This window comes from Schistocerca americana, chromosome 6 (genome assembly GCF_021461395.2).
Source record: "Schistocerca americana isolate TAMUIC-IGC-003095 chromosome 6, iqSchAmer2.1, whole genome shotgun sequence".
NCBI lineage: Eukaryota > Metazoa > Arthropoda > Insecta > Orthoptera > Acrididae > Schistocerca > Schistocerca americana.
The window spans coordinates 138160199-138172262 of NC_060124.1; the positions used below are offsets into that span (position 1 = coordinate 138160199).

Sequence of the window (12064 nt, forward strand, 5' to 3'; positions counted from 1 at the left end):
ACACTTTAGCTATGACTGAATGCAGGTGATCATTCCATTTCATATCCCAACAAATTGTTACATACTGGTAGTTGTACAGGGTGTATATGACCCAGGAGATTCAGGGAAACCCCGAGAATTTTTTCATCCGGGAGAAAACCGGGAAAAACCCGAGATAATTTTAGAATTCCGAGAATTTTTCATTGTTTTAGTTTTCACTTAAATTTTTGTAGTTTTGACTGGTAGGAACCGACACTCTAACAAAGGATATTACTGTATCCCTCCACTGCAGAACAATACTTCAACAATAAAACATAAACGAGAGAAAAACACGAAAATAACTTAAATTTGCAAAGGAAATGTGCCATATACAACGACGACACACAGTGCTCATGCAAGCGTCTGCCAATTGAAAATGTGTCAAAGGCTTTAGGAAGAATATGCAGTACCACTTGACGTCTTCCACTGTAAGCTGACGTAAGAAGTTTTGTTGAATGCTTTTATCGTGTCGTCGTAAAACCCACGGCTTCACCCAGATTAGATTAGTTTTTCGTTCCATAGATCCGTGCTGAGGAGATCCTCGTGGATGTGGAACATGTCAATTTTTTTAAGCTGAAATAACAATACTAATAGTATGAATAAATACAATACATAATTTGTTTCTATTAAAAATTTCGTCAATGGAGTAGGAGTTGGCCACTAGTAAGTCTTTCAGGCTCCTTTTAAACTGATCTTTATTTGTAACTAAATTTTTTATGTTTGCTGGCAAATTACTGAAGATGAGTGTTCCTGAGTAGTGGACCTCTTTTTGAACTAAAGTAAGTGCTTGTAAGTCCTTGTGTAGATCATTTTTGTTCTTGGTATTGTATGTATGAACTGAGTTGTTTGTTGGAAAAAGAGATATATTATTTACGACAAATTTCATTAAGGAGTAAATATACTGAGAGGCAGTAATTAGTATACCCAGTTCTTTGAAGAGGTTTCTACAAGGACGTCCGTGAATTTACTCCACAAATGATACGTATTACACGCTTTTGGACTCTGAAAACTTTTGTTTGACTTGAAGATTTACCCCAAAATATTATATCATATGACATTATGGAATGAAAGTATGCAAGCTTTTTCATTTCTATGTTGCCTATGTTTGCTAACACTCGAATTGCAAACAGATTTGTTAAGGCGTTTCTGCAGTTCTGGGATGAGCTCCTCCCAACTGAATTTATTATCAAGTTGTAATCCCAGGACTTTTAAGACTATCAACCTCGTATGTATGGTTCCATTTTTTCGCCCACTTCTTTTCCGCATGTGCACACAATGCAATTGGGGTACGTACAACTGCTGCGGTTAATAACAAGTTGTTGTCAGACATCTTGAACTTTGACGAAAAAGTTGATGACAGTGTAATACCCCTTCTAGCACTACGTCAAAGATCTTTGTCAAATATATTTGACGGAATATTTGATCACATCTTTGATCAAATCTTTGACAAAGATATTTGATAGTGTAATACCGGCCATGAATCATGGACCTTGCCATTGGTGGGGAGGCTTGCGTGCCTCAGCGATACAGATGGCCGTACCGTAGGTGCAACCACAACGGAGGGGTATCTGTTGAGAGGCCAGACAAACATGTGGTTCCTGAAGAGGGGCAGCAGCCTTTTCAGTAGTTGCAGGGGCAACAGTCTGGATGATTGACTGATCTGGCCTTGTAACATTAACCAAAACGGCCTTGCTGTGCTGGTACTGCGAACGGCTGAAAGCAAGGGGAAACTACAGCCGTAATTTTTCCCGAGAACATGCAGCTTTACTGTATGATTAAATGATGATGGCGTCCTCTTGGGTAAAATATTCCGGAGGTAAAATAGTCCCCCATTCGGATCTCCGGGCGGAGACTACTCAAGAGGACGTCGTTATCAGGAGAAAGAAAACTGGCGTTCTACGGATCGGAGCGTGGAATGTCAGATCCCTTAATCGGGCAGGTAGGTTAGAAAATTTAAAAAGGGAAATGGATAAGTTAAAGTTAGATATAGTGGGAATTAGTGAAGTTCGGTGGCAAGAGGAACAAGACTTTTGGTCAGGTGATTACAGGGTTATAAATACAAAATCAAATAGGGATAATGCAGGAGTAGGTTTAATAATGAATAAAAAAATAGGAGTGCGGGTTAGCTACTACAAACAGCATAGTGAACGCATTATTGTGCCCAAGATAGACACAAAGCCCATACCTACTACAGTAGTACAAGTTTATATGCCAACTAGCTCTGCAGATGATGAAGAAATAGATGAAATGTATGACGAGATAAAAGAAATTATTCAGGTAGTGAAGGGAGACGAAAATTTAATAGTCATGGGTGACTGGAATTCGTCAGTAGGAAAAGGGAGAGAAGGAAACATAGTAGGTGAATATGGGTTGGGGGGGAGAAATGAAAGAGGAAGCCGCCTTGTAGAATTTTGCACAGAGCATAACTTAATCATAGCTAACACTTGGTTCAAGAATCATAAAAGAAGGTTGTATACCTGGACGAATCCTGGAGATACTAAAAGGTATCAGATAGATTATATAATGGTAAGACAGAGATTTAGGAACCAGGTTTTAAATTGTAAGACATTTCCAGGGGCAGATGTGGATTCTGACCACAATCTATTGGTTATCAACTGCAGATTGAAACTGAAGAAACTGCAAAAAGGTGGGAATCTAAGGAGATGGGACCTGGATAAACTGAAAGAACCAGAGGTTGTAGAGAGTTTCAGGGAGAGCATAAGGGAACAATTGACAGGAATGGGGGAAAGAAATACAGTAGAAGAAGAATGGGTAGCTCTGAGAGATGAAGTAGTGAAGGCAGCAGACGATCAAGTAGGTAAAATGGCGAGGGCTAATAGAAATCCTTGGGTAACAGAAGAAATATTGAATTTAATTGATGAAAGGAGAAAATATAAAAATGCAGTAAATGAAGCAGGCAAAAAGGAATACAAACGTCTCAAAAATGAGATCGACAGGAAGTGCAAAGTGGCTAAGCAGGGATGGCTAAAGGACAAATGTAAGGATGTAGAGGCTTGTCTCGCTAGGGGTAACATAGATACTGCCTACTGGAAAATTAAAGAGACCTTTGGAGAGAAGAGAACCACTTGTATGAATATCAAGAGCTCAGATGGCAACCCAGTTCTAAGCAAAGAAGGGAAGGCAGAAAGGTGGAAGGAGTATATAGAGGGTTTATACAAGGGCGATGTACTTGAGGACAATATTATGGAAATGGAAGAGGATGTAGATGAAGACGAAATGGGAGATAAGATACTGCGTGAAGAGTTTGACAGAGCACTGAAAGACCTGAGTCGAAACAAGGCCCCGGGAGTAGACAACATTCCATTAGAACTACTGATGGCCTTGGGAGAGCCAGTCATGACAGAAATCTACCATCTGGTGAGCAAGATGTATGAGACAAGCGAAATACCCTCAGACTTCAAGAAGAATATAATAATTCCAATCCCAAAGAAAGCAGGTGTTGACAGATGTGAAAATTACCGAACTATCAGTTTAATAAGTCACAGCTGCAAAATACTAACGCGAATTCTTTACAGACGAATGGAAAAACTGGTAGAAGCCGACCTCGGGGAAGATCAGTTTGGATTCCGTAGAAATGTTGGCACACGTGAGCCAATACTAACCTTACGACTTATCTTAGAAGGAAGATTAAGAAAAGGCAAACCTACGTTTCTAGCATTTGTAGACTTAGAGAAAGCTTTTGACAATGTTAACTGGAATACTCTCTTTCAAATTCTGAAGGTGGCAGGTATAAAATACAGGGAGCGAAAGGCTATTTACAATTTGTACAGAAATCAGATGGCAGTTATAAGAGTCGAGGGGCATGAAAGGGAAGCGGTGGTTGGGAAAGGAGTGAGACAGGGTTATAGCCTCTCCCTGATGTTATTCAATCTGTATATTGAGCAAGCAGTAAAGGAAACAAAAGAAAAATTCGGAGTAGGTATTAAAATTCATGGAGAAGAAGTAAAAACTTTGAGGTTCGCCGATGACATTGTAATTCTGTCAGAGACAGCAAAGGACTTGGAAGAGCAGTTGAACGGAATGGACAGTGTCTTGAAAGGAGGATATAAGATGAACATCAACAAAAGCAAAACGAGGATAATGGAATGTAGTCAAATTAAATCGGGTGATGCTAAGGGAATTAGATTAGGAAATGAGACACTTAAAGTAGTAAAGGAGTTTTGCTATTTAGGGAGTAAAATAACTGATGATGGTCGAAGTAGAGAGGATATAAAATGTAGACTGGCAATGGCAAGGAAATCGTTTCTGAAGAAGAGAAATTTGTTAACATCGAGTATAGATTTAAGTGTCAAGAAGTCGTTTCTGAAAGTATTTGTATGGAGTGTAGCCATGTATGGAAGTGAAACATGGACGATAACTAGTTTGGACAAGAAGAGAATAGAAGCTTTCGAAATGTGGTGCTACAGAAGAATGCTGAAGATAAGGTGGGTAGATCACGTAACTAATGAGGAGGTATTGAATAGGATTGGGGAGAAGAGAAGTTTGTGGCACAACTTGACTAGAAGAAGGGATCGGTTGGTAGGACATGTTCTGAGGCATCAAGGGATCACCAATTTAGTATTGGAGGGCAGCGTGGAGGGTAAAAATCGTAGAGGGAGACCGAGAGATGAATACACTAAACAGATTCAGAAGGATGTAGGTTGCAGTAGGTACTGGGAGATGAAGAAGCTTGCACAGGATAGAGTAGTCTCAGGACTGAAGACCACAACAACAACAACAACAATACCGGCCATAACAACAAATTGCCTCCACTGAGCGTGAACTAGCAACTGTTTACATTCGATTTGTTTTAGCAGTTACGCGCGGGCTCATGCGCATGCGCAGTTGAGTCACAGGAATGTGGCTGTTGGCTGTGTAAGCAGTCGCAGCAAGCAGCTAGATGTGCTACCGGGAAAAGGGGGCGCCAAATTCATATTCTTGAGGAAAAAAAACTTGTTTCACAAAGCGCCTAGCATCCAGCGCACGTTTGTCTAGCGATTATTCATATGATATTGAAACGCTTCCCTGTTGGTTTTTGAACATTTTCGAACACATTGTAAGTTGATTTCTGGATGAATCATAAGTTGACTTTTGAATGCATGCATAGTGTCAGGAGACTCCTCGTCGCATCTAGAAATAAACTTTCCGCAGACAAAAGGGGACGGGGCTATACGAGCTGAGGGACTAAAGCCGAACGGATGAATGCCAATTGCTGTTTGATTATGTGGTTGATTGGGTTTGCGAATGATCAGCATTGTTATAATTACTAGCGAAATCCATAGATTCAGACTACCAGAATGGAAATAAACGACTGACAGGAATAACAGGCGAGAAAGATTACGCATTTCTTCTCGGTGTATCCAATAAAATGAAATTATGACAGAAAATTTTTGGCCAGATCGCTACACTAGTAAGGACCAGAAATACAGTCCCCGGCTAGCAGCCGGGTAAGTTCTATTCTGGAAGTAACGCGGAAAACGCGTTGTTCGAACACGTAATAACGCCTAACCGGAAAATAATCGCGGGATAACTAAACCTGTGATTCTGGCAGTGTTAGTGAAGTTAATCCAGCGAACAAATTTTGACAGTGGCAGCAATAGCTACAGAATTGATGATAACAAGATTGTTTGTTAGAATGAGGAAGGAGAAGAAACGGGGACATCACACAAATTATGGAAGCATAAGACGATTCCAAAATTTATATGAAAACTTCGTAAAACTACTTTTCGATCTCATGCTTGAGAAGCTGGTGCTTATGAATGAAATGTGAAACTATTTCCTTACATAAAGCTTTTTGCTTGAAGTAGGCCTAATACGCATTTTGTATTGGTACTTCGTCGATTATATTTTGTCGTGTTATAAAAATGACCATTTGTGCCAAAACAGTCTCGTTTATTTGGTGTGTTACAAAATTGCTGCTATATTAGAAAGGCCTATTTTGTTTTATCTAACAGACAGTGACAAAATAAACGTAATCAGATCAAGAAACCACACTAGTCTTGGGTATTATTTGTATTAACAGCTTTTTAAGTATTAGATAATGACATTTCGATTTTTCATGTAGCAAAACGTTTGACGAACTTTGATGAGGTAATAGATTCTTTCGCAGAAAGGAAAGCACGCAATGTAAAGCTGTAGCAAGCTTAGAGAGAAAAAATGCTAGGAGCTAAAGTTTGAAGAAATGTGTAATTTCTTGCTTATCTCTTGTCAGTATTGGTTTTATATATCCCATATTTCATTTTATGTCACACAAAACAGCAAGTTATTAACTAATAGGCAATAAAGATTTCAGATTTTCTGAAGAGTTCTTATTCTCTCGATTACAAATAATCCCATCCGCTATTAATTGGGAGACAGGCAGGCTGTCAAACCGGCCTACTGGGACCAGGAGAGGCACCACAGGGCATTTCAATTACCACTCTCCTGAATATAGTTTGGGCGTGCGGCAGAAAAATGTTTTATGAAGAGGCGTGGCACTGCATTTTGGCATATTTGCGACCAAATAATATATCTTAGATTTCCTCGAATACATATGTTTTATGTTTCAGACTTTTCAGAAAGATGTGCGCTATAAGATGAACATATTTTGAAAATTCGATTTTTTTTTTTCCGCAAATGTCATAGATCCGGGGCTGATGTGCAGAGCAGTCTGAGTTATAGTTGGTAGTCTCCACGTGACGCGTGTTTACATTTAGTGATTTTGCTGTTTCCCCTTGTTTACTCTCACCTCAAATGAAAACAAAACGGACATTTGTGGCCGGGAGCTATCAAGTGAATTAAAACACATTCACATAATTACGGTAGGCTAAAATATGTCATTAGTTTCAGATTTTATTTTATTTCCCCTTTCTGACAGTCGAGCATTAATCGCCTTGCGGAACTATGAAGTTATTTTTGTCTGTTTGCTAAAGAAATTTGGCTTTTGTTAACCTTTTCCGCAGAGGCAGTCAATGTATTTGAAACGAAATGTTGAATTCCACAGTACTGGCTAGTTTCAACTGTGACATTATGCCATAATAAAGAACCAGGCATGATATAATACAGTACTGATGCTCCAAGAAAATTTACATCCCGAAAAACCACACTGAAAAGCTTAATATCAGGTCGAGGTCTACTTCATTGGGAATCTGGACATACGAATGTGCCTAGTAAGTATGCACTTTAAATGTGAACATTTGAATATGGTTCACGAAATTCCGATGCTCTTGCGGTATCCTCTGATGTTTCTTTTATGACATAATGTATGATCTTTCAATGTTTTACACGTGCGACATACGGGTTCCTACGTCATGATAGCTACCCAAGCGCGGTGTCGCCTGTTATCTGCGCTCTCTGACAACTGCTGAAACGAACCTATTTCTAACAGGTCGCGGGAAAATATTGCGAATAGTGGTTTGAAAAGCATTACTTTCAAAGTAAATATCCTTTTACTTAAGTTGAACGAAGTGCAAGAATGTACCATGAATTTATTAAATCACAGAGCATTTGACTCTCATTTAAAAATCAACTCTTTGATGACGAGCCATTTAGAAGAATTTCGAACCCTGGAGATCAGACATTTATGCCATTATTAAAAATTTTACTCGCACATTTGTGTGATATATCATAAAGTGTAACACGTGCAAGAAAGATCAACAGTATATGCGAAAGCTTCTCTTGCAGCTTGAGACCAGTATTATATGTGAAAGCTTTGCTTTTCTTGTAGCAACACTATGTATGTTAATTTAAACTATTAACTTTTCTTGTTTGTGTGTTCGTGCTACTTAACAGCGATGTTGCTGTTGGCTGACTACATCACGTGTCCTACGCTCTGAACTTTTATACATAATTGCCAATCTTTGCACCCCATTGAAATCTTATCAAGATTTGACTGAATATTTCTGCAGCTTAATTATAGATAACTGCATCATTTGCCTTAAGTCTGAGGTCGGTTAGTTTTATATTATGCAGAGATCACTAACGTACAACATGAACAGCAAAAATTCTAATGTACTTCCCAGGGACTCATCTGAAGTTACTTCTATATCTGTTGATGACTCTCCATACAAGTTAACATACTGTGTCCTCCCTACTAAGAATTCCTCAATCAAGTCACAAATTTTGCTTGGTACCCCTAAAATCATATTTTCCTGTAATAAGCATAGATGCATTAAGGTTAAATGCTTTTCAGCAACAAGAAATTCTGCAGCTACCTTACTACTTTAAGCTACAGCTTTCAAGATGTGAAGAAGTATGAACTGAGTTTCACATGATGTTTTCAGAGCCTGTGCTGGTTGATATGGTGGAGGCCTGCTCTACTCCACATCAGGAGAGTAAGGACCACACGTCTGGTCATTGCAAGTATCAGGTCATGAGAACAGCTGCCAAGCAACGCCACTTCAAGAGAGAGTGCCACACGCAGTAAGCAGTGGGATTTTAATATTCACAGAAGCAAGCACTACTTTACTCAGCACTAACAGCTACTCAACTCAAAAGAAATCTGCAAAAGGCTGGCATGTATGTAACAGAACAGTAGTTTGTAATAACCACTCCACAACATTGGTAGGTGCCTAAGGCTTTGTGCACATAGTTCACCACAATTCCCAATCAGTGCAAGCAGCGACAATAACATGCTGTTCTGCTCCATTGTTTCCTTCAGCCCCATGCTGTACATGTAAACAAAACCTGGAAATGTGACTCAGATTATGCCCTGAGTGTTGCAGCAAGCACTGACACTGCATTGCACAGGAGTCTGCTAGGTTTGCGATAAGAGAGAACCTCTGGCTCACATGTGTCTCAGTCATCTAACATCACCACCAAAATACAACACTCCACTGCATAAGATCACGTCATTGTCCACAGCATCCACTGAAACTTCCGGCAAGCTGGTGATTACACTTAAAATCAGCTCGTATAAAGTGGAGTTTCATGTTGGAACTGGCACAACAGTGTCACTCATAATAATCACTCAGTACCTCTCAAAGGCCAGAGCAGTGCAACAGATAAGTATGTGAATGTATATAGATCATTTATTGGTAGTAGCTTTGCCAGTGTCGACCAACCTTTCTGGGCTAGATGCATTTTCACTGGTCAGATTCCAGATCAATCTGCAATTTAATTTAGTTTCTAAGTACATTCCCAGATATATTATGCCAAAACTGTGGGCATTTATTTGATCCTTTGCTGGGCTGTGAAAAAGAATATTTTGCACATGTATCAGTAGAATCTTCATCCCAGCTACATTTGCCAGTAAATTTTACAATGCAGAAGGTTTTAAAAATGGAATTCAATGGACTGCTGGTCATGAATGTCATCACTCCCATCGCATAAAGTCAACAGGCTTCACCCATGGTAATCATTAAACCGAATGAGACTACTGATTTGTGGTGACATCAAAGCCAAGTAAATGCATAGTCTAATATAGATCGATATGCAATTCTGCATCCCAAAGACTTGATAGCCAAGTTAGACATCAGGGCCACTACCTCAAAAAATTGATTTGGTGTACTCAAATTTGACTGCCAGTAGATCTGGAACCACAACGGATACTTTGCAATGAATAAGTTCAATAGATAACCACTTGAAGTCACAAATGCTCCCACTATTTTCCAAAAGTATTAAGAGCAGTTCATCCAAAAGATACCACAGTGTGCCAGCTGTTTGGTTGGCATTATCATTATGGGCTACGTGAGCAACACTTGCAGATTCTACAATCACTTGTACATTGACTTTAATCCAATGCTCTCCACTGTTGACTCAAAAAATGCAGTTTTTTTTCAACCTCAGATTAAATATATGGGACATGTATTAAACAAATTGGGGTTAGTACTGACAGCAGAGCTTATCGATGCCATAGACAAATTGCCAGTTTCCAAAAATCAGAAAGAACTGAGTTTGTTCTTTGGTAAGGTTACATACTACGGGAAATTTATGCCCAAGTTGGCCCACATCATGTACCCATTGAACCAATTATGAAATAAAGGCATCAAGTTTGTATGGTCCACAACTCGCCAAAAGACCTTTAAGCAGCTGAAACAGCATTTTAAATTCACACCATGGCTAGCGAATTTTACTATAGACAAAACACTTACACTTGTGATAAATGCCTCGGATTATTGGTCTGGTGCAATATTGTCCCCCAAAAATACTGACAGATAGACCAACCAATTGCATATACCTGCCAAACAAGAGCCACCACAATTTATGAAATGAATAATTTACACATTTACTTGTATGGCATGAGATTCCATTTGATCACAAACCATAAACCCATGATTTCACTGTTCAGTCCCCAGTCCAAGCTCCCAGAAAAGATGAAACAATAACTGCAGTTGTGGGCACATACATCATCATCCCACTGCTCAGTATATCTTACTTGTTAGATGAATTCTCTTTCGCATCCCATAATGTAACTCACTCTACATGAAATTTGCTGAGTACTGTCATTGACGGCCACTGTCATTGACACAGTACAGAGGGCAAGAGCATGTACCTAAAACAACAGTCCAAATGCCCGCAACAACTTTGGCACATCATCCAATCGAGCCACTGCCTCTCATCATTACTTAGCTTCCCAGCTGGCATAGAATGTCTCCCCCATGCCCACCACCTGCCCCATCTCAATGTGAACTTCACTCTAGCAAGTGTGGTCCACTGCAGTGCCAAGCGGAGATCTGTCATGGCAGCCTATTGGCACCTATGTCATACTGGTGGATCATTGTCCTCCTCCAATCTCAGTGGATCCCCAGCCCATATCAGTGAAGCAAGCATGGACAAGCTGCCTCCAGGGATGAAATATTCCACTACAATAGATAGCCTGAGCCCCATCATGCTACTGCCCATCACTGATCCCTTGACAGGCATGTTGCCCTGACATGGTACAACAAATTTTATTAGTGGGTGCAACATACAGCTTTTACTTTCCTCCAGAAAGAGTTGCAAGTGAATATCTTGAAACATTATAAATAAGATACTAAAATGGAAATGAAATAAAGTTATTTTAAATGAGAATGAGAGAAGGGATGAGAAATCAGCTGAAATGTTCCATTTCTGTTTTATTTTGTGTGTAACTGTGTCAGTACAGAGTGCCAAGAGAATATTTTTCCAGTTGATGGAAATGCACTTTATGAACAATATTGTGAAACAAATAGCAAAAATGATTGTAGTTAATGCCAGCAGAGAGCAGCAGCTGAGCCTACGAAAATTAAGAATTGGAAGTGCAACAGGGCAACCTCCAACTCATGGAACATTTATTGAGAACTGACTTTTTATGAAAAATCAGTAAATATTGTTATTCTAAACGTGTCTCTACTCTTGTTTTGTCTTCAGTCTCTGATGGACATTTAGAAAAGAATACTATGAGTGGACCGCCAAAGGACTCAGTATTATTAAAATATTAAATAATTCTGTGTGTCAATATGACTGAAGTTTAATTTGAAACAGCAGCTTCCTGTATCTTAGTCCTTTTTTAATAGTAATAATATGATGGTCTATCTTTTGAATTATTAATGAATGTGAGTAAGAATTTCATGTGGCTCAACAGCCTCATTCAAGTTTTTTCACTAGACACCAAGATCTCATTTTACATTTCCCTAAATTATCCCAGTAACTCTACCAGAAATCAAAACCATTTGTCATTCCTGGTGAATCTTTACATTATTGAGAGTTGAAGGCTAGGTTAAAGGCAGACTGAAAAATTCTGTGGTGCAACCAGGATTCAATCCTCCTTTCTTTTGCTTTCCATGTACCCACTTTGCCACTAGACCACCAGACCCAACAATGTGTAATGATAAATTAATTTTCATTTTAATACGCAGCAAATGAACTGAAATTTTATTCAACTTTTTTTTCTTTTCACACGTGGAAGTAATGTTGTAATCTTTATTACCAAGGCAGATGAAATCTAATAGAGTATCACAAGTATTAATTATGGACAATACAAAAGAATTTGACATGTTCTTTTTCAAGTCACTTTCATGTAACAGTTTTGGCTGTGAGAAATATTTCACGAATTCAGTCACTTTGCACCTTCATGGTCAGACATACATAGCAAAGCTGCAAGTGTATT

General features: G+C 39.1%; 1 protein-coding gene across 1 annotated transcript in view; it reads left to right on the forward strand.

The window, feature by feature from the left end:
• LOC124619290 overlaps positions 1 to 12064 on the forward strand; it is a 37179-nt gene that overhangs the window by 11017 nt on the left and 14098 nt on the right. Inside the window, exon 2 of the mRNA XM_047145562.1 lies at positions 8280 to 8418. Coding sequence (XP_047001518.1) covers positions 8297 to 8418 — 122 coding nt within the window. The 5' untranslated portion in view covers positions 8280 to 8296. The remainder of the gene's footprint in view (positions 1 to 8279; positions 8419 to 12064) is intronic.